The sequence below is a fragment of the Coturnix japonica genome, chromosome 6, assembly GCF_054131305.1.
Source record: "Coturnix japonica strain WE chromosome 6, WE-NBRP24, whole genome shotgun sequence".
NCBI classification, from domain to species: Eukaryota; Metazoa; Chordata; class Aves; order Galliformes; family Phasianidae; genus Coturnix; species Coturnix japonica.
Genome location: NC_140668.1, coordinates 17,704,146 through 17,727,915, shown reverse-complemented (window position 1 = coordinate 17,727,915; position 23,770 = coordinate 17,704,146). Strand labels below are relative to the sequence as shown.

General features: G+C 42.1%; 1 protein-coding gene across 1 annotated transcript in view; it reads right to left on the bottom strand.

Moving 5' to 3' along the window:
- Positions 1-1,035: 1,035 nt before the first annotated feature.
- Positions 1,036-23,770, bottom strand: part of LOC146760414 (cytosolic carboxypeptidase 4-like) — a 264,452-nt gene continuing 241,717 nt past the window's right edge. The window contains exon 7 of the mRNA XM_085551593.1: positions 1,036-1,522. Within this exon, the coding sequence (XP_085407719.1) occupies positions 1,519-1,522 (4 nt within the window). The 3' untranslated portion in view covers positions 1,036-1,518. The remainder of the gene's footprint in view (positions 1,523-23,770) is intronic.

Sequence of the window (23,770 nt, the reverse complement as noted above, 5' to 3'; positions counted from 1 at the left end):
GTGGAAAAACTACTTATACAGCTGTTTTACAAGAGGGTTATACATTCAGTTAGGGCCTACACTATGTACTGAAAATACTGGAAACTTCCACTGCAAAAACACAATCTACCTCTCCCATCTGTGCAGCCTTGCAGACCCAGAGCATGCCAGGTTATTTCTGCTTTCATAGCATTTGCATGCTGTAGGGTGAGCACAAGGTTCTGCTGCTTGATTCTTCTGCAAGAGCTGCCTACCGGCAAATGGTTGCAGGGATGGAGGATGTGACAGAAAGCATTTGTCTCCACAAGAGCAGAGTTACATTCAGTGCAGAGTGTGAGAGTCAGGTTGGTGTGGAAAAGCACTGACACGCTGGGGATGATGCAGTGCTCACATGTCTAACACTCACAGACATTACTGTCAGAAGGATGGTGCTGTGTTGTGCTTCTACCTTTGGCAGCCCCTGGAGAAATGCTATGGCACACAGAACACCTTTGTATTGCACTGACTGCTGCCATGCAGCATGGATTTAACACACCAAATCCAGAGGAGCATGACTGCATCTAACTGCCCTGAGAAAAACTACTGTAGCTGAAGAGATGAGGAGGCAGCTGCTCATCTGCAGAACAAGCAGTACTGCCAGACATTGGGCCAGGTGAGCACCTCCTGCTGCAGCGTGATGATGACAGGGCTGGAGATGATCTGCAAAGCCAGCTTAAAAGTGGGAGACGTGAGTCAACATGGCAGGAGGACAGAGGTGTTAGGGAGCAGCCAAGGCATCAAAGAGTATCAGAAGGCTTTGAAAAGTATCACAAAGTGACAGCCAGGAAGACTGGGATATATCATGAGCAGCAACCTGGATGCTAGAGATTATTTGCTGCCATACAAAATGGTAGAGATCTTGCTGCAGACATCCCAAAGCCAGGCAAAATGGGAACCCAGAGCTCTGCCTGCACGAACCCCACAGCCATAGCATTGCAAGCTGAGCTGCCTTGCTGTTTGTTGCATTCATCCCAATCCCTGTGATTGAAGACTCAGAATGCAGTCGAGGCGATGACTGAGCATGAGAGTGACTTTATTCAATAAAAGACAGGAGGGCTTGAGAGGTCAAGGGTGAAGATGGGACTCCTCTTGTCAAGATGAGAGTGGCTCAGAGCTGGTGCTGCTGCCTGGTGCCTGGGACTGGCAGCCTGACTCTAAGTCCCCATCTAAGATGCTCAGCTTCACCTCACTGATGCTGCCCTGCTCCTGCATGGTGGTGCTGCTGCTGGGACACTCGGGCTGTGCTTGGGATGGGCAGCACTGCAAAGGCGCTGGGTCACAATCCAGGCAGGTGACTGCTGTGTCTGGCAGGCTCAGGTCAGGAGCTTCAGCAGAGCCAGGAGATATGAGAGCATGAACGTGGATGAGCCCCTTGTGTCCATCACTGTTACCATGTGGAAGGCTGTCATCCGAATTGCAGCGATTCATGCTTAATAAGAACTCTCCATTGATGGAAAGACACTGCTTGGTTTGGATCTTTGGGGTTGACAAGGGCTCGAATCACCTAGGAAGGCATAGAAACACAAGGGTTAGTTTCAAACATTTGCAAGTTGAATCATGAAAGGTTGTTGATACTTGGTAATAGAGTGGCGGCAGGAAGAAGCAAGTAGGCTTGAAGCAGCATAGCCACTGTCTTGAAAGTGATCCTCATTCAGGTCCAGCTCGTGTGTTGTTTCACTGTAATCTGCTTCTTTGGGTCTACCTAGTGGGCAGCAACACTCGAGCTGTTACTGATATCATTGAAAAGAACTGGAGACAATTGTTCTATTCCTAAGAGCTTCAAGGTGCCTAGAAGCACAAATAGAAACCAGCAGTATTTCATCACTTCACCAAAAGGAAGGTCAAACACCTGAGCTGTGAAGAGCAGTTACAGAACCTATGCATAAGATCACACCAGACATACTTTGTTCTAACAACAGTTATGGCACATAGTCCATTTCCTTCAATATTCCCAAAATGAAATGATGTGGAGCATTACAGGGAAAGAAACACTGCACACAGACACTATGACCCTGATTATACTCAAGCAGCAGACTTAAAACAAGTCAGAGTTTTTGATTCCAGGATATTTCAGGACCTATCGTGTGAAATTCAGTTACACAACAGTGCCTAGGTGCCTGCGTTTCAAGCAACTTTCAGATCACAGCCATGTAAAATAAAAACAAATTCAGTGCAGAAATAGCAAGCCTGTACCTTAATACTCATGAGATTATCCATTTTTTACTGCATTCTGACTAAGTTCTAAAACTTGCTCATCCCAGTTCACTTCAGCAAGTTCCACCAATTCAAGCAACGCAGTTCTGAGATCCTGTGTATGTTGTGCAGATAGAATTGAACAGTGCAGAAATAGTCTCTGACAGCTTTAAGAGCTCTGTTCTGCTTACAAACTCTCAGTCCAAAATTATTCTCAGTTTTAAGGAAATGAACACCTGAAGCAGTTGGATCATCTGCCGCATTCTGCTTCTTGGCATCATGATTAGCACAAAGGGTTTTCCGCTGTCCTGCAGAGATGGAAAAAGTCCTGCTTACAAATGGACCAAGTTTCAGTGTACAGCAGAGTTTGTACCAGACTAAAAGGCCACGCCATTCAATTCATGTGCTCAGGTTGTTATGCACTCCGAAAGGAAACAGAACTAACTGTTGGATTCTGAAGGCAATCTGTGGGGTCCTACATTACCTCCTGATTCTGGAAGAGGAAATTCTAATAGCAAATGCAGAACTTTGATCTTTGTAGACATGAGAAGAGCTGGCATTTAGGAACATTCATTTCAGGGAAATCAAATGATGTGTCTGTATTTTTTACTACAGATAGTATAGGGAGCAGCCAGTTGAAGAACCAGATACAAAAAATCCAGACCATTGGCAAGAAAATACTTCTCCTTAAATTCTGTATGCTATCATGGTACAGAATTAGGCTACAGTGCCACATAGGCCAACCAAGTGTAGAACCAAATCCACAAAATACTGGTAGACAAAGCAGCAAAAACAGGGACAATATTCAGCAGACAGGCCTTTCTACTCACAGCTCAGCATGTTCTGCCATCCGAAAAGCAAGGCCTCTTGTCAAGCTCAGCTATTTCCCTTCTCAGTGTATTCTAGCACCACTGATACCCACTGGTATCCTCCTGTAGAGTGCCATCATATTGTCATCATCCAAAGGGAAAACCCACACAGCAGAGCATACAGCACTACACCCATGCTCCAAATATCCGCCTGAAAAACAAAAAGACAAGCTTACAAACCTGAAGCACCTCAAATGGCTTCCTGACAGACTGGATTGTCTGTCCTTGCCAAAGCCCACATATAGCCCATGAAAAGCTGGCTCTTTCCCTCAGGAAAAAAAAACCTTATCGTCCCAGAGAAAGCATATAACCCTCATTCAATTGCCCTTCCACTCAGCTTAGAGCACTACTAAAACCAGCACCTTCACCTTAGCTCATCACACTGCTGCAGTTCCTTTTACAAGGATTTCACTGGCAAAAATGAAATCAAAGCCGTCACAAGGGATTTAGCACAGTTACGTGTTACTGGCTACGAGAGCTGTCAGCACAGTCACCTGTCAGGCTTTGCTGCTGTTCTCTTTATGTAGAGGCACAACAAGGTTCAAACACCTCACAGTGCAATTCTCACTTTGACTGTAAAGAAAAAGGAGGCTTGAAAAGCAGTGTGTGGAAAACAAAGAAATAAGAATTAGAACAACAGTGGGGCCATGGCACTTGTAGGAATTGCTCCGCCTTTAACAGCGATTCAAGAAGTACGAGGGCATCCCAAACCAGACCAGATTGGACAGATTAACAACTGCAAGTAGTGGGTTCCAAAATTCCAGACATGAAATCAAAGCTGGAAAAACTCTTCACATTTTCATCTCTCAATTTTTAGTACATTGTGCATTACAACGGAAACAATTCTTCACATACAACTTGGAAGCTAAAGACAAGTCTGACAAAACAGACTGCACAGAAATGATGGATAATTAACAGAGCAAATTGCTCTTTCAAACACTTAGTAATAGAAAGAGATCTCTGAAGTTGCTGTTCTGTAGAGCCCCAAAGCAGTCGCTTGAGGCAGTTCAGGATTAGCCTGAGACAAACCAGCCAGCTGTGTGAACTGAGACCAATTGCACTTCTTCTATTTTACTTTCATTCTATGTGACCTCACTAAGCAAATATTGTCTAAGACCATGAGTATCACATAAATGTGCAGATCTCAAGCTGCTCACTTATCTAGTACCCTTCGCATGATGCTTTATTTTCCTCAGCTATTCATCTAGATTGTGCCTGTTGATTGTGCAACAACAGCCTGTTGGTCTCGATTACCTGTAAGAGGCTTTAAATTTGGCCAGGAAAAATCATTTGAGGATAAGTAATTATCTGGGACTCAGTAAGGCAGTCTTCCCATGCTTTCATAACAGCCGAGATACACACACACACAAACTCATGGAACCCCACTGCTTTGCACAATCCTGTGCACACTCACATGTGTCATGCACTGATTTCCCAGCCAGTCCTCATGGGGTCTATTACTTAGGACAGGAGTGCAGGGGAGCAGCCAGAAGCTGTTTGCATTCCCTGCTGTCTGCTGGGCAGCTTTGCTGGAGATGCTTGGGTTGCTTTGCTTTTCCTTGGGAGGTGGGAAGGAGCTTTGGGTTGGAGGCACATCCCGTGCCAGAGCATCTCGATGGCACGTGTGGGGCACTGATCTGCAGCAGATGAAGGGGAGGAGGTCCCAGCACAGCCCTGCACCATGCTCTGCCACACTGGGCAGCTTGTTCCTGGCTCAGCAGCGCCATCAGACAAGGAGCAGGGAAGGAAATCAAGGATGGGGGGTACCATCAAACGCAGTTAGTGCATGCCTGTGCAAGACAAACAGACCCAGAGCTTGCGGGTTGTTCCTGCTTTTGTAGCATTTGTGTGCTGTAGCTGAGCAAAAGGTTCTGCTGCTTGAATCTTCTTCTGCAAGAGCCGCCTACCGGTAAATGTCTGCGGGGATGGAGGATGTGACAGAAAGCATTTGTCTCCATGACAGCGTAGTTACACTTGGTCTAGAGAGTGAGAGAGGCAGGCAGCACTGCCTGATGTTGGTCAGGGTGAGCTCCTCCTGCCGCATCACGATGATGGCAGGGCTGGAGATGATCTGCAGGGACAGCTCACAGGTGAGAGCCAGGAATGGACACGGCGGGAGGACAGAGGTGTTAGGGAGCAGCCACGGCAACAAAGAGCATCAAAAGGCCCTGAAAAGCATCACAGCCACAGCCAGGAAGCTTGGGGTTTTCATGAGCAGCATCCAGGATGCTAGAGACTATTTGCTGCCATACACAACGGCAGCAGAGCTCTCGCTGCAGGCATCCCAAAGTCAGGCAAAATGGGAACACACCCAGAGCTCGGCCGCACAAACCCCACAGCCAGAGTGTTGTAAGCTGAGCTGCCTTGCAGTTTCTTGCACTCATCCCAATCTCTGCGAATGAAAACTCGGAATTCAGTCAAGGCGTTGATTGAGCACGAGCGTGCCTTTATTCAATAGGAGAAAGGAGGGGGTGTGAGGTCTGGAGGAAAGATGGGACTCATCCTCTCTTGTAATCATGAGAGCTGCTCAGAGACCGTGCTGTTGCCCGGAGCCTGGGACTCGTGTCCTGATTCTGTGCCCCCCTGCGAGATGCTCAGCTTCTCCTCGGTGATGCTGACCTGAGCCTGCATGGTGGTGCTGCTGTCGGGGCACTCGGGCTGTGCTTGGGCTGGGCTGCACTGCAGAGACATTGAGTCCAGGCTGGTGCCTGAGGTGTCTGGTGGGCTCAGGTCAGCAGCTTCAGTAGGGATGGGATGAATGAAGGCTTCAACCTGGAATTTATCTCCAATCTACTTTTAATACCTTCATTCGATCAAAATCTACTGTCAATACCTTCAAAGGAAAATGATGCTTTGGGAAACAGAACTTGCAGGCTGAGAGATAAAGCCAAGGTCTTTAGATAAAAATGAGAAAAGATTTTGCTTGTCATTTCGTAACTGTGATGAAATTCGTAATTTTTGTTTGAGCTACATTTTGATAGAATAATGTGGTCGTAATGTGCTTGACTACAAGCATGATTTCCACATAAAGCTGACTCTTAGCAGGAACTCTGTTTCCTTTAGAAGCAGTGAACCCTGGTAGCGAACAGCTTTTCTTACTTCTAAAGACCCTGTCAACCCAGCACAGGACATGCAGTTTGCTAGCATTAAAGAACAAGTTTGTATTTTCCTTGTAAGCAATGTCGGAAGAGAAAGACAACACACATTTCAGAACCATTTTGGCCCCAGTAAAAGTGATGCCACGGAAGAGCTCCATCAAAACTTATGCAAAAACATAAGTTCAAGTGGGCAAGGCCTTATGAAAATCTTCCACACAACTCAATGGAGATTGGGGTGGGTGGGTTTATGAATAAGAATCCTTAAGAATTTTCTTCTAAGAGACTTAAGAACTGTCAATATATATATATAAAGAATATAAACACTAATTCTGTTACTACAAATAAATATATCCAAAGGGTTAGGAGACCAACCCGATCATATCACAAGCTCTTTGATGACTGTAAACGCAGTCATCAATACGCAGAAAAAGATTTAAATAGATTAATATGAATGAGTACAAATGTACAGAAAGAACAACTAGGAATAAAGGTGGAGAAATGAAGGCACAAAGTGAGACGAGTCTGGCAAAAATATCACACAGAAAAGGATGCAATTCTTTCAATTTATTAGTAGCAAAAAGCTGCATAATAAGTCCTAGTTTGCTCCTCATCAGAGAAGCAAATCCTATTGATAAGGTTGTGAGGAGAGATTTTGCATCAGTTTTCATAAAAAGGTCAACTGTGATGAATTAAGGTTGTTAAGAACTAACAAAGAAGTAAAAAAAAAAAAAAAAAGGCCTAGAATACAAAAGTAATAGGGTAGAGAAGATACATAGCTTAGATCTCTCCAAATGAGCTGAATCTGCTATATTCCTACTGCATTTCTAAGGGACTGACTCAATCAATCTCAAAGCTGTTAACGATTATGTTTTTAGAACTTAGGAAAGCCTGGTGATGAACCAGATAACTGATACAATGTACAGACTTCTTTTGAAGAGAGGAAAAAAAAAAGGGGGGGAGATGATGAAAAATGATAGACCTGTCAGCTTAACTCCAGGTCCTCAGAAGAAAGAAACAGTTTAGAACAACTTAGAAGAGATAGGTATCATTCAACACACCTTTGTCAGGAACAAATTACTATTAATGATTCTAATTTACCCCTGTGAGAAGGTGTCAGAGCAACACAGAGTGGACGAGATGCCAAGAGAGTTTCCAAAACTTTACTAAATTCTCAGGCCAGATAAGCAGCATGGTTTAGATGAGCTATAGAAGGATGAACATCTGTAGGTTGCTCCAAAAATAATGCCTCCTATTTATTTCCACGGACATCACAGTAGATACAAAGAGCACAATAACACTGCTTGATAGAGTAAATTCTCAGCTACTAAACACTATTTCTCAACTCAGATGCTAGCATTAGCTATGCATTTTCACCAGCAGTGAACAAGAGCCTGCAGGTCACACTTAAAAAATCTGCATGGCCATCTGGAACACAGCTTGTCTTTCACATCACTGTCACCAGTGCTGAAATGTACCATTCACTGCCTCACTGTACTCACATCCACTGATTGGTCACTGTACATGTCCAGCAAACGTCAATGGATGCCATTTTTTCTGCACAGAGAAATTCAGTTCCATTCCTTTGCTTCATGTGCACTTCCATGACAGACGCTATTTTGCCTCTGCTGCCACTTATCACACAGCAACAAAACAGAAGGGGATCCTGGTGGGAAGGTTCAAACTCTACTGCCATACCACCAACATCTGCCTCTGACATCCTCAACCAACATAATAAAATAGGAGGCTTTACTTTCAGAGCAGCTCTTATAAAAATTGCTTAGAAAAAGTACTCTGAAAGTAGCTCTCAGTCTCGCTGTCAAAATGCATAGCTGTTCTAAATGATCTTCTGCAGGACCTGGTCACAGAATTGGTACAATCCAATATTTTTATTAAAGATTTAGATGAAATAGAAAGTATGTTAATTTGATTTGTGGATGAAACCAATGTAAGACAAGTTTGCATTGGAATTCAAAATCATTTTGACAAACTGGAAAAGCAGCCTGAAGTAAACAACTGCAATTCAATAGGGTCAACTACAAGCTACTACAGTCAGGCAGGAATAATCAATGCTACAGACACATGAACGAGGAGCAATGACAAGGTAGCATTTCTACTGGAAAACGACAACATTCTGCACTGCTGAAGACTGCAAGCTGCATGTGAGCCAGCCACTCATGTACCAAAGTGCAGATACAATTCTGGCTGGGTATTAAAAAAAACCTGTACGCTGGCAGGACACACAAATTAATCTGTTCTCTCTGCACTGTTAATCTCTCTGTTAGAATTCTGTTTCCAGACTCAGGAAGCAATTCACAGGGAGACTTGGCACAACTGAAAAAGGTCCAGAGGACATCACTGAAAAGCAAATAAGCTTCTTCCTATGGCTAGTCTAGGTAAGACAAAGAATATATATGGCAAGGACTTCCTATGGCAAGATAGGACTTAAGACAGACAGACAGTTCTAAACATGAGAGTTGTATGAGCTGGAACAGATTACTTACAGAGTCTGGTAATCCCAATATTAGAGATCTCTACAGAAAACTTAGACTAACCTATCAGAAATGATGCAGCTAAGTTGAAGAAAAAAGATGGCTGGTGGAGGTCACCGCCAGCCATTAGCTTCATTAATTTTATGCAACCACAACTAATATGTAGGAACAATAATTCCAACATTAACTGGCAGAGAAAAGGCAAAGGAGTAACAGGACATTTAGAGGACACTTCTGCTAGAACAGCACAGGACAACTTTGATTGGGAATGAGATGTGTTGGTAAGATACCCAAGACTGGAAAATCAATCGCTATTGGACACAGCAGTATTTAAAACCAAATCACTGTAAGGTCAGAAAACAAAAAGATGAGAAAGTATAATCCTGTATCAATATGCACCAATGGAATCAGGCAGTATAAAATGAAAGCTTGAATAAAACTTGCCTATGGTACTGTTAAACCTAGGAGGATTACAGGTCACTCCTTGCAACCTCACTCCTCCTCACAGAAACTCCAGAGAAGATCAAAATGAACAGAATTAGAATGAGCTTTCATTGATGAGCCGTTAGGAACAAATAGATTACTGAAAGCTGTGTACATTTTATCAGCAGCAACCAGGTTTGGCAGGGCTGTTATCGCTGGGTCTTAGTTTATAGAGGTATAGATGAAGGGGAGAGGCCATCTGGGCAGAGCTGCCAAGTGAATCATAACAGATCAGGAGCACAGGGCTTCCCTTCAGAAGGCTGAGCTGGGAACATTGTATTGGGAATTCTTTCTCTTACCAATTTCATCTGATCTCTTCTCTCTAAATCCCTTTTCTATTCCAGGCTTTGTTTCTCTGGGGCCACTTATAACACTCCTTTGTTGTGACTGAAGGAAGGAAACAAAAGAAGCAGGAAAGCATTTTGCTGTATTAAAAGCACAAAGATGGAATGTTTTGTTGACTGAATGTGCACTCTGCATTCTTAACTGTTCTGATCCAAAGCACAGTAAAGTCTTCAGTTGCCTTGGGTCACATTCACAGTACAAGTCAATATTTCATCAGTCTGGTATGGATTACAGAGGACTGAATTATCTCAGCATAAATTCTGGATTGCATTTTATATAGTCCATGGACCTGATATCTCCTTTCACTTTCCTACCTGCATTTTAGCAAAGGCTGCAGGTAGGTGTCATTCAGTAGGGTTTCAATAGACACGTTTCCAGGTCTCATACTGATAGGAAGGTTAGACTCTACAATACAAAGAACAGATTACAGCCATAAACTATGCCTTCTCTTCCACCCTCATCTCCACTCCCCAGTATGATACCTTATTTAACTTATAATTGCAGTACGATTTTTCTTTTGGGGTTGGGATTCTTATCAACTCCACCATTAAGCAAGTGGAATAAACTATATCAGGGCAAACTACAGGCAGGTAAAAATAACGTCTGCAATCTCTTTTCTAGAAATGAATTAGCTCTGGTGCTATAAAATCTCTAACAAGTTGGATTAAAAGACAGACTCCTCTTACATCTTTATTCCCAACAGAAATAGCACTGCTACTGCTGGGAGATTTATTCATGTCACAACCAAAGCACTTCACATTCCCAAGAAGACCAAGTCCTTTGGCTTATACCTCTTGTGACATCCTCAATACATTACCCTTTCCATCCACAGACCAGGGTATATTAGAGATTAATACAGCTCAGCAACTCAAAACACACAGATTGTCAGTCTCAGTAATCAGCCTGAAGAATTTAGAGGACAGTTGTTATTTACTGAAAGTGATAAGAGACCCAGCAGAACACTTAACTCTAAATAAACAATGTGGAAACTTCACTACCCAGAAAGTCCTAAGTGGCAAATACACAGCTCAGATGTTCCTGAATATGGTTTGATTGCATCCATGCTGTGAGGCAGCAAAAGCAAAGGGAGGGAAAGCTTAAGTGAGAAGGCAGGGGGCCCTTCTCACATGGATCTGCTCTCGGTGTTTAGCACTGGTTTGTTAGTTCATTAAGAGTGTGTTAGAAATCAGTCTCTCCATGCTTCTCACCAGCTCCATCGTGCAACAGCGTGGCATTTATTACAATGCACTACTCAGTAATGGGGCCTTCTGGCATGTGAGCAGCAAGGGGTCATACAGAGCCTGAAGGGAGCTGGCAGGGGCTTTGTGCAGCACAGAAGTAACTGCAGAGACAGTTCTTTGCTTCTCTCATAAGTTTCCCTGTAGAGAAGTGTCCCATTAGAACAGTAAGAAGACGGCAACCAAACCCCATCTCCTTAGAAACATGCAATGATTTACCTATTCTACCCTACCACAATGAAGTGCTTTAGCACTTTACCTATCTTAAGCTTGTATTGGTTTCTGCTCACCCTAACGCTGGAAATAAACCCATTCTCCAACAAGCTGTTGCTGCTCACACAAGGACTTGTGATGGAGCTCTAAAAATAGCCAAGTGGCACAACAGAGAGAGCTCCTGCATTCACGCCAACACCAGGATCCAGAGCCCAGGGAGCTGAAAGGGCTGATAATAGCCTCCATCGCTGGGCACTAAGTGGTTAGGCTTTGCCAGCTGCTGAATTCCTGCCAGCCATATGTCTGATATCCTATAATAACCAGCCAGATGTTGGGCTAAGGTAAAGCCTGACAGAGTTCAGAAGGAAAACGGTGTGCCTGCCTCTCATGATCAGCCCTTGCTGATCTTTGAACTCGGCTGTTATCTTGAAGGAAAGCCTCTTCTGAACTTCGGCATGAATCTAATTAATGAGTTAATTCCCTGCTAATCTATTCTCCTCTTTGTGTCCGTTTCATGATTAATTTAGTTCCAGTGAATTTCCTTTACTGACTGCAGAGTAGAAACACACTTCCTACCCTATTAATCTCCACTTCTGACCCATCAGTAGGGGACTAAACAAGGGTAAATGGCTCCATGCTTTTATTTTCTGAGCCAAGTGATTTCTAGCAACGTAAGGTGGAAGGAAGTAGGGAAATTCTGCAGGCACATCATGCCACTACTGTAAGAAAAGGTGGAATAAAGGCTGTCGATTAATTGAAAATTCTGCCCAGTTACATCAACCACACATCTAACAGAGAGGAAAGAACAGCAAGGCTACACACTGCATAGGAATGTCATTCGGATGTAAAGGATCAGATAAATAGCCAAGCCCAAACACCAAGAAGATAAAATCTGTTGAGGGAAACATAGCAGGGATCTGGGTTTTGTTATTCCTGAAGTTCCAAGGCTCCCTCATATATTTCCAAAGATATTTTACTGGTGTGGAAGAGAAGATCTTAACTGGAGAATGCACAGACTTCTCTGTCTACCTCTGCCTCCAGCACTCTTGGGAAATAGAAGGAAATTTGGCCTGTTTACCTGTCTGCTGAGGTAACAGTTACTCTTTCAGCATCTAAGTCTTAGAATGAAGTCCTCTTTGCTGAAAAACGAACATAATCTGCTGTTTAAACTAATAAAAGAACAACAAACCAAAATCAACCTGCATTACTGTTAGCAGCGTACAGACATGACAGAAAGCAGCAGTAAGGCTGACATTTTCTTAGTTAAGCTAAACGACTAATAACTACCTGGAATAACACGGGGAGTGAGCACAAGGCTGCAGCTTTATACCTCTGGATCCCATTCAGGGCCAGGCTGTTTATTTCCTTTAATGCTTTACATCTGTTAGCATTAAACCACACTATCAGCTCTGATGGATTTACATGTATCTTGCTGTTGCATGCATCTCTTGAGAGGCTGAGGGATGGGAAAGGTTACCTTCCCGCAATTGCGTTCCTACCCCCATAGCTCTCATGCAGCCTTCAGGGAAGCATTAAAAAAAGAAAAAGAAAATTAAAGAGAAGCAAAACCCAAAGAGCTTCCTTCTCCCATGAATTAAACAAAATGTTCTGAGGCTGTATAACATCCATAGGAGAAGAAACGCTGCCGGTGATCAGCATCGCAAACCTTCCTTCTGATGGCACAACGTGTCAAGGACATTTTTAATGAGGGATCAAGGACACTGCTTCTTGAGAGTCATCTTGTTTAAGCTGTGCTAACTGTGGCTTTCTTAGCATGCAAACCCAGCACCTCACAAGAGAGGCAGGAAAGCACCACAAGGGAAAGAAGTATCCTGCTTGCAAGGCTGTTCCTGTCATACCTGCAGGGGAAATAATCTCAGATGTTGCAGAGAGCATCTTTCTATTGATCCTTCCCCAACAGCCGTTAACTTAGAGCCACTCAGTAAGGAGATGGAAATGCCAGAAATGAGGAAAAATACACCAAAATAAGCAGAGACCTGTAGTGAGCCTATCCATTATCCACTTTCTGATAAACCCCAGTCCATATGACAGAAACTACACTTCTGAGAAGCCTAAGGAATCAGTGGATGCTGCATTACAGAAGAGTCTTTCAGATATCTGACACTGCTGGGAATAAACTCCTGATGGACCACGACCAAAAGAAGGACATGAGCTAGCAAAGAGAACAAAGATCAGAAGTTATGCAGGGATGCTGAGTACACTGCTCCCAGTTTCTCTCTATCTCCAGGTGCTGGGTCATGCATGACTAGATTTCCCAAGCAGTACCTGGTGTATGGCCAGCAGCAGCAGTATTAGAGGCTTAGCTTTCAGGCCTTGCTCTCCAGGGACTTCCTCCACTTGGAGCAGAGGCTTTGATCCTGAGTAGTACATTTGCACAAAAAGAACCTGGGTATGATTTTAAAGAGAGAGAGAGAGAAAAGTGAACACAAGCTTTGCTTCTGCATCTTATGTCTCCAATCTGCTCCTTGAAAATGGCAAAGACATCTCAGACATATTGTCAAAGGACCCAACTGATTTTTCAGCCTAATCCATTCTTTGTATCTCCATGAAAAAATAATATATATATATATGTATATACAGAAAATTCTTGAAATTAAGGCAGTTTTTCACTTCCATGAAAGCAGGGAGGGATCTTAGGTCCCAGCTTCTTATGGGGACCCTCTATCTTATTCACTGCTCCTGTGCTGCCCACAAGCTGCCAGCATGACATCCTCATCCACTCAACTCTCTCTTTTCCATTTCATCCTTTCTGGACTAATTAGGTGAGAACCGTCTTCAAGTCAGACATAATGCTGAAATCTAAAAGATCTAAATATAAAAAGTGACATCATTTCTTACGGGCATGCATTCCCACCTGAGAGACTCTGGTTTCCTTCACAACCCCTCTTTGTGGCCAGCAATCTTCCAAGATTATTACTTAAAGATAAAATGGTTTCTCCAACACATTCATCAAATCAGGTGATGATAAGGCTGATTAATCCAGGAACCTCCATCCTTCCTGAAAACAATAAACTGCAAGGCCTACAGACAACAGGATGGAAAATATTACAAAACTTATTTTAAGAAATGCTCTGCTTTCTCTATCGAAGCCATCCTGAATTCCTGTCTTCCTACATGTTAAAGGATAACACATAGAATCACAGAACAACCCAATTTGGAAGGGACCCATAGAGATTACTGAGTCCATACTGGACCACCCAAAAATCAGATTGTATGTCTGAGTAGATAAATAAGGACGGTTCCAGAGAAGGTGATTAAAGTCATTAGAGCAATAGGAAGGCTAAAAAATATGAGTGTCTTTCGTGACCAGATGCACAAGAGAGACAATCATTGTTTACAAAATAACTGGCAATTTGGGCACTCCCAATTATTCTCTCTTACAGCAGAGGACAAAAATGCATTTGCAAAGGTGAAAGCGCAGCTGAAGAGAGGAAACATTTTCTGAGCAACACACAGCTGATCTATGAAACTCAACTGATAGACTCAAAAAGCATTAACCACTCGTACAGAAAATAAGAACATTGGAACATTTCATTAGAAAGGATTATTGTTATTATAATTACTTGGAAAGGCTATAATTTCTCACATTTCCAAGTATAAATAAATAACTGTCTGAAGATAGAAAGGCATTCCCCCATATGGTGGGAATAGTTTGTAATTGTCCACGATGGCAATTTCTTGCATCTCTCTGAAATCTCTAATGCTGGGCACTGTCAGGAAGGACTCCTGACTGGCTGAACATCGTACAATGGATCCTGTCTCATGATTCACATCTTCACAGATGAAAATACAGGTTGTGTGTTACAATGAAAAATAAGTATTAATGCGATGGAAAGCCTGACAAGACAAATCCAGGTAGCAATACCCAAATTCTTGGCTGCCCCCTGCAGTTCAAAGGAGATCAAACACTGTTTTGTTGTTTGATACTGGGAGTTTGCTTGCTATTTGAATACCTTGGACTTTTATCTTTTAATGAGATGCTGATGCTTTATGGAAGATACTGTAGAATGGCATCTTCAGAAACAATTCTGAAGTACACAGTGTAATGTAAAAACTTGTTGAGCAGCCCAGACAGAACAAACAGATTACACAGGAATAGACAGAATAGACAGGAATAGATGCTTTCTATTCCTCCCTTTATTCCTTATTTCTAATGATACTGCCCTGATAGCTCTTCTTGAATTTAGTTTCTTCCATTGCTTACTCTCCCTCCAAGCTCCAATTCCTCTAACTCTTTTTTGAAAGAGGGATTTAAGGTAGTAACTAATTGTTAATGCTTAATAGGAAGCCATTATAGTTTAACAGGTAATAAGATACCATAAATAACACTGCTGGTAATGCACTTTTAAATGGTTAAGGATGTACTTGAAAGCGTAACCACACAAAGCCTGCTTCTGTTACTTTAAAAATGAAACTCATCCTTCCAGAAATTAGCTTCACATCCATCCGAAAAACACAAGTTTTACCAAGAAGAAATGGATGCAGGATTGAGAGACATATTCAGCAAGGGACTCCGACTGCATCAGGGGAGAAACATGGAAAGAACACGCTCTAATAGCTGGAAACAGCTGTTTTTTCTTCTATCCTCTTACAGTGTACAGACCCTGCTTCTCCTTCCTGCTCTGGTGGTGGCCAGTGCTTGGCATGTTGTCTTTGCTCAGCCTGAACTACTGTTATCTACAGACTGGCCGTGGCCAAAATGGCACAGGTCTTCATCTTGTGAGTGAACTCCCCCAGTATTCATGGGAATTGGATTTGAGATTTTAGGCTTTATTTTTGTGTGTGTGTGTTCTTCAGATGTTAAGTATTCACAGAACCATACTCAGGTTGAAAGGGACCTCAAGGATCATCAAGTTCCAACCCTCTGTGAAGATCCGTATGAAGTATTAACATCACATGATCTTATCATCACATCTTTGCAGGCCCAGCTCCAGCCAAATTCTCACAAATTCTTCCTGCTAATATCTCATTTAGCTTATACATCTTAATAAACCCCCACTGTTTCTGAGACGATATAATGAATCGCCACAGGCTACAGCAGCTGGCTTACATGTTTATGCCTCTATGCATATATGTCCATGTACATGTGTGTGCTGGGTCTAAAAACACCAACCTGCACGTATTTACCTCAGTCTCACACAATACTCCTGCCATGTCTGTCTCTCTAATATCTCATATGGCAGCAAGCAGCAGGGGCTGCGCATGAGTCACAGCCACAATACACTGCACAGCCAGAGCCTCTGACAGAATATACAATAGAGCTGAGATGTCAGTGGAGGTGGCTTTGGAGTACTTTAAAAATGCTGTTCAAGTGCCAACTTTCACCTCCAAATACGACACTTTGTTCGCCCACCCACTTTCGTTCCAAGTTAAATGTTCCTTTTACTGCAACTCGACAGCTTTAATTATGAATTTATCTGTCTTTTTCTATCCCTATAACTGTTCAGTCTCTCATTTGTCTTGCTAAGATTTTTGATATGCTCCTAGATAGCAGCTGTATACTGTCACCACAGTACAAGTGGCCTGGTCAGACTCTCATTTGCAGGCTGGGCATCAGACCAAAACCTGCAATAAGCTGTTTGCCTCGAAAGCACAAATCTCATGTGTTCCCTCTGCAGAGAAAGAACAGAGAGATGGGGACACAGTGTGCTGATGAGCATCACTGTATCAGAACCACAATGCTTTCCTTTGCTCTTATTGCCTGAGAAACTTAAATACATATAAAATTCTGACCTGAGGAAAACGTGGATCCCACTGATGGTTTCACTGAGGATGCAGCTCCTTCTATCATATTTTGCCCACAACAGAAGACATCCATTTTAAACACTAATGTTTTAAACAGTAGCAGCACACGTAACCCTGCCGCCATCAATGCTGTGCAGGACTGATGTGTGGTAAAGCCTTCACCACCTAGCTCTGCAATAATGTTATATGGAGTGTCCTAACACTGCCTCTTAAACACCTGATCCATGGTCAACCCAAAATTGTCGCATCTGGCTGCATTCAAAATGACTGTAAGTCTAAACATATCAATCCTCTCATTATCCTTTGTGACTTCTAGGAAAGACTCTATCCCGTTCCAGTGTCAGCACTATCCTGGTCTATAAAGATCACCTCAGACGGAAGTGCATATCCCTCATAATCCAGTCTTTTGGGAGATATTTCATAACTTCATAAATTAATGTTGATTGCTTTAGAAGTAAATTTTTATCCCAGCATGTGAAGGGACCCAATGACTTCCACATTTCAAGTACGATTTTAAGGGAAAAGGACTGTACCACAGAAATACAGATGCTCCTAATCAATACGAAAATGTCTAATACCAGGCAGTAGCAATGTGCCTCACAGAAAGGGCAATGCAGAGCCCATTTGTTCTGCTGGATATATACAAGTTCATTATCGGTACTCCAGTCAGATCTGTACGTGTACAGTAATTTGAATAACCTTCGATATGATAGCATGCAGTCCTTCTGTGATTCCTTTTTCTGCCATTTGCTCTTTTCATCTCATCCCTTCCTACTGCTGTTTAAATTGCTATTATTAGCTATTAAATGATAAATGAATTACCTCTGAAGTAAGCATGAATAATTGTTCCCAGCCTGAGATAGGCTTGGACTGGTATTTGGTAACAGTCAACAAGATCTGTGTGGCTCCCAAGGTTATTTCATAATAATAATAAAAATCAATAGGAAGAAAACAGGGACAGCTCCAGAAAGTGTTAATGAAAAGTTGCTGAATTACAGTGGCTCACCTGTGCACAGCTACATAAAAGCCTTCTGAATACCAAATACATTAATTATAGACTGCATTGCTCGGCTGAACCTCCACAGAATTCATTGGGCTTGTATTCTCACACTAACAAAGGAGAGACGCTGAAGAGTGCTGGATGAGAAGGATGAAGGGAGGGAGGGATGGAAGAAAGTTCATGTTCTTATTTACAAAACACAATTATCAATATATATGTACTGAGAGTAAAATCTGAATCCAGTAATAGATCTAAATCCAAAGTTGGAGGTGTTTCCTCTCATGAGCAGGCACATCAAGGTTTTACGTCAGACCCTGGACAGAAAGAAGATACTCCCCTTTTGCAGCATCTGTATGAAAGAGCACTGTAGAGTATATATGTATTTAAGCAATACCTCCTGGTAGTCATAAACTGATTCTGACTCCTTACAGTAATGTGAGTCTACCCCAGAACTCTGCAGCTGCTCTCATAGCTGACACACTCCTTTACTGTTAAAAGTTAGGCGGTGCCCTTGAAGAGTTATATGAAATACATTAGCAGCTCCTTTTGCTCCATGTTCTACACCACTAACATGACACAGTATGGCAAACACGAAACTTGGATTTACCTAATAAGCTATCACCATCACCATGCCCTTTTTGCTCAGGCATCCAAACACAGGAATATCACATTCATAGATGTTCACAAAGCAGTAGAAACTTCAAATTCCTCTAACAGCTACATAACCTGTGACCAAGCTAAAAAATGGAATCAATAAATAACCTCTCCTTCTGAAAGCTGCCCCAAGATATTTAATGTCTACAGATGATCAAGGTTAAAAATGTTCCAAATCTTTACTTAAAGAAAAATGAACGTTCAATCAAACAGAAATCTGAATCAAAACTACCAGATGATTCCTGCTGATGTTTTCCAGGGAATTAGATTCACAAAATGATGAAAGAGCCCTTTCATCTCCATGCATGTGTCAGAGGACTCCCCAGAGTCCAACCGTACAGACTGCCCCAGTGGATCAGGTACTCAGCCTGTTGGAACCATGAGGAGATGGGGCATTTGGGAGGGTGAAGCACTGTCTTGCACTCAAACACTTCAGCCAAAATTAGTTCCAGTTCATATAATTTAAACGAACAAACAAAAAACTGTAACAACAAATGAAACCCACATTCACCTGTAAGCAGAGGAAGACACAAACCAGGAAGCAAGGGAGCCATTTGCCATCACTGCACAGAACTATCATGTCGTAATTCTGCTGTTTAAATATGTGTTAAAGATGCATGAATTGAAACCAACACGCCTCGTTCCTTCTTTGTTCTTTTGCTCTTTGAACTTCCCACCTTTGGGTCTGCTTCACTCTATTTTGATCTGAATGGCATTTTGGCCACATAGCTTAAAAGATGAGCAGAATTGCTTGCACAGCCATAATCAGGCGAGGATGCATTACAGAGAAGAGATGGGAAATCCAACAGTTCAATACTATCTAGGATTGTGATGGTGCATCAATGAAGTATAGGAGAAGAGCAAGCACAGTTCCAAATGATCTACAAATCCTTCTTGTATATTATTGGATTTGCCATCCACTCACTGACCATTTTAACTGCTCACTGTATGGAAGATGAATAGATTGCACCTGGACAAAGGGCCATGGTAGTGATTAAACATTCTGCTTCTGATTAATATCACAGTAAGGTATATTTACCATCTGGGGAGGAGAGAAATTTATCTCTGTTCAAGAAACATAAGAAATGATAAAGAAACACAAGAGATGAATAATATCTGAGTCAGCAGAAAACACTTAATGACTTTGCAAGGGTCTGCCTCAGTATGTAAGAAACACCTCCCAAACAAAGGGCTACAACTGCTGCAGTGTTTGCAAAACACTCAAAGGCACAAATGCAAAAAGAGAATGAACAGAAGTGCCATCCGTTCAAAACATGAGGAAAAGGGGAAAACACCCTTAACAAGGTAATGCTTTCTGAAACCTGCTCTTAGTGAGCAGTCACTTCTCATCCTCTTTGTGGTCATGAAAAATGTGAAGTTACCTGGGCAGCACTGACTTAAAACCCAATTGTTTCATAGCAAATGAGGCATGAAACTTATTATCAAAAAACATGATGTCTGAAGTACATGCTGTCATTTTGTTTTCCCAGAAGACAGCTTCCGAATGCCTGAACTGACTGCAAGACATGGCTGGAAATACAAGAATTAGTGGCTCTTCTTGAGCAAAAGCAGAGTTGTGAGGCCAACATCTACAGCACTGTATCTTTGTGAGATAAGAGAGTAAAATGCCTCTACAATCAACTGATACATTACCTTGTTTTTCAGAAGATGGCTGCAAAATGCAGTTAACCCTCCACATATTTGACATTTGACTTGGCAGAATGGTCCTTAAAACTGGCCTGCTGGTAGAGGAATAGCCTTTTGATGCAGAAAAACACCTATAAAAAGTTTCTGAAAAGAAAAACCCACAAACTACTAAGTTCTTTAGTAGGTCTTGTGCAATATGAGGGTGACGGCACCTAAACAAGTGTGAGAGTTAAGGAGAAATGCCCCAGGGGCACAGGATGCTAACTAAAAGCTGGCTGATACCTTGAACAATTTAACCACTAGACAGGCAGTTATGAGAATTGTATTAGGATGATCAAGAGTTTGTTCCATCCCCAGATGCATCTATGCTTCTGAAGTTTGCAGGATGTTCTCTGGATGATATTCTTTTTGGAAACATTTAAAGAATCACTTGTTTTTGTCTTCAGCTAATAATCATGGGAAGCAATATATTAGGTACCAACAACCTTTGGAGTACTGGTTCCAGGACTCTGCTAGCACATCATTTACATACCATTTAAACAGAGCTAAAACAAAAGTCCCCTTACTAGACTTTCCCCAGTTTTAGAAAGGTACAGCATTGAGTAGAGCATTGAGTAGGAAGTAAATAGGAGGTTTTTGTGGAGAGAGAATATCTGAGTAAGGAACTTGCAGTGTACTGTAGAGATTTCAGAGTTAAACTATTTCCACACAGTCAAGCACTTTCAGGTAATCCAGAATCCTATGATCTCACTGCATCTCATGGCAATAATCTCAGTAGTTACCTGTTGGTCTTTAAGACAGCTGCCCTTAGAGAACCAGAGATGAAGAATTGTTATGTGAATTTCATGTTCTCCAAGGATTTCCAGGTTCTGGGGGAAATACTCTACTGTTCTATTAGTAATGTAGCCCCAGAGACAAAAATTCAACTCCCTTTTTGCTTATTTTCAGATATAGCTACTTTGTTACCCTGCCTCTGCTGGGAACTTACTACACAGTTAATGCTCCTGAATGACTTCATATACTGTATGTGCTAGACTGAGGTCAAGAAGGAATTCTTGCCTGTGTTCCAAAATACATTTTGTTAGGACCACTAAAGGTTTAGCACACCTTTCTTCGGCTCACTGGAGACTGTACACTGAACACTATGAAATCAGGTGGGAGAAATCCCCCATTCACACAAGATGCCTCCATTAGACCAGTCATTTCCCCAGTAGCTATTACCTTGCTTCGATCTACCGCTCACTGACTCTGACAGAGCAAATAGTTTATTCTAGAGAAGTAGCCAGTGTCCAGCCTGCTCCTTCATCCTCCTCACAGCAGTAGCGGAAAAGTAAGGCTGCAAAATGCCCTGAGCAGAGAGAGCTCTAAGAGGAAAATTAAAAGACACATCCAGTTATAAACGTTGACAGGTGAAAATGTTCGCTGTTGGAGGGAGATGCTGAGATGCCAAGTCAATGCCACGCACACCAGACACCATGACAAAAAAAAAGACACAAACGCAGAACATGAACCGTAGGAGTTTCGTAACATAAAAGACCTCTGGCTTGTGATCTATGTACCTTTGCCATGAGACATATCACCTGGAAGTCAGATCTGTCCAGTACTGGATTAACTTCTCTTTCCATGGCTTGACCTGTCACCCGGAGTACTATAGAGACGGGCACTCAGAAATGCACATTTAGAAAATTAGATAGATGTATTGAACATAAGCACTGTGCAATTAATCTCACTGATCACAGCTGGAGTGGTCAGAGCAATTTCAGCATGTTTTCTGCAAAATAGAACCTTATCAACTAAATAAAGATCGTATTTTCATCAAGGTCGAGTGACAGTCATCGTTTTCTTCTGACACTGTTAATCCTGCTCTGATAGGAAACATCCATATGTGTATCTTTCTCTAGGTGAGAAAGTCAGTCAAGACAGTCTTCTGCAACACGCTCTACCAAAAACAAACTTAAGCTGCAGTCAGACCCATTGGCTCCCACTTAAACACCCACTATTCATTACACAGTACAGAGGTCTGGAAAAGGGATTGCCTGCAAGGTGTTTAAACCACCTCTGCTCACAGTGTAAAGCACACAAGAAAGACATCCCACAGTGTAACCATTTAGGTCGCTCCTGTGTAGCACCTGCAGGCCCCGAGTTCAACTCTGCTTTGGCAAAGGTACAAAAATAATTTGGGTTATTTCCATCCTCACAAGAGGAAAGCATAGAAAGTGTTCAAGTGTTTTTTGTGGTAACTACAGAAGACAACAGCACTGGTTCTAAGCTATAAACACTTCCTGCTCCTTAAACCATGAAAGACAGCTCTAGTCTTGGCAAAAGTAGACTATAATTACCATTGATGTAGTGACACACCACCAGTAAGCAGAAAGACTCTGCTGAGCTCCTTGTGCTACCTAAATGGAGAAAGACTGGATTTCATCTTTACAGAGTAAGATTAGACCGAGTGGAACCCCACACTGCAACCTCCAGTTCTGATGGATAATCAGTTTTTTATTTCATAGTCTATGCATTATTTTATTTCAAAGTCTGAGCTGGGGGAGAGGCCTGGATACAGCTGCTCTCCTGCCCATAGCAGTGTGCTCTCTTTATTCTGCATTCTTCCTTTGGTTGCTTTAGGCCTCTTATTCCCTCTAAAATCAAATTATGCAGTTCTCTTGGCGAGACTCAAAGAAACCCAGAAGCAAAATATTAATTTTCTGAATCAGAATCAATAAGCTGCACAATCCTTTTCAATGAATTATTTATCATAAAATAGAATACACTTACAAGCCAAGCCCCTTGGTCCCCACATCTCCCTTTTCCTGATCTTTTGCAAAAAGCTCCTGTAATATGGCAAATCTTTAGACAGGAGCAAACAATGTAATGTTTACTTGTACTACAAATGCCAACTAATTGCACCTAACCCATCAGAACTCCATAAATCTGCAATTCCACCCACTGGAGTGAAAATGAACAAGTAACCATCACACTGCCTTCAGCAGTGACATCCCATCCCCAGATGACACAGAACCTTGAAGGGACAGAGCGCTTTGCTTTTGACCACCACAAACAGATATGGAATGGCATGGGAGCTGTACAAGGTAAGGGATTTTTCTTTAATTCTTAACTTCTTTAAAAGTATTTGTCATTAGAGAGCTGCTATATTGGTAAAGGTTCATCGCCCACACAACATCAGGAAAAATGAAATGAATGCTCACTAACATGAAACCAACCAAAGAAAAAGGTAATGGAAAACCACACAAATGAGAGAAAGTGCTCATGGAGTTGGTATGACCAACTTATTTTCAGTGTCTGGGACAAGTCAGAGTTCAATATTTTCCTTCCCTGAAGTTACTTTCATGCAAAAACTCCTCCAGCTCTAATTCAGAATTGGAAAATCTGATTTATATCTCAAATTCATCCACCTGGCCAGGCTTCAGTAGCTCTCTCTAATGAGACACCAACGATTTCTCGGATGGCTGTCCCCAGTACTGAAACCATTTAGGATACATGTTAATTGCTTTCATTTATGTGTTCATATGTACAAGTGAGCACAGCTATACAAAAGGAATGTCTCTATATTTTAGTTCTCTTTTTTTCATTGTTGCCCATAAACATTAAAAACCACGAACAAGCTTGTAAGAATGGTTTCAGGCATGAGGAACAGGTGGTGCGAATGTCAGTTAAGTATTCCTGCAGGGGGAAGACTGGAAGTTTGCTGTAAATTATGGGGGCATTTCTGCAACAGAAAAAATTGGCTTTTCATTGATGA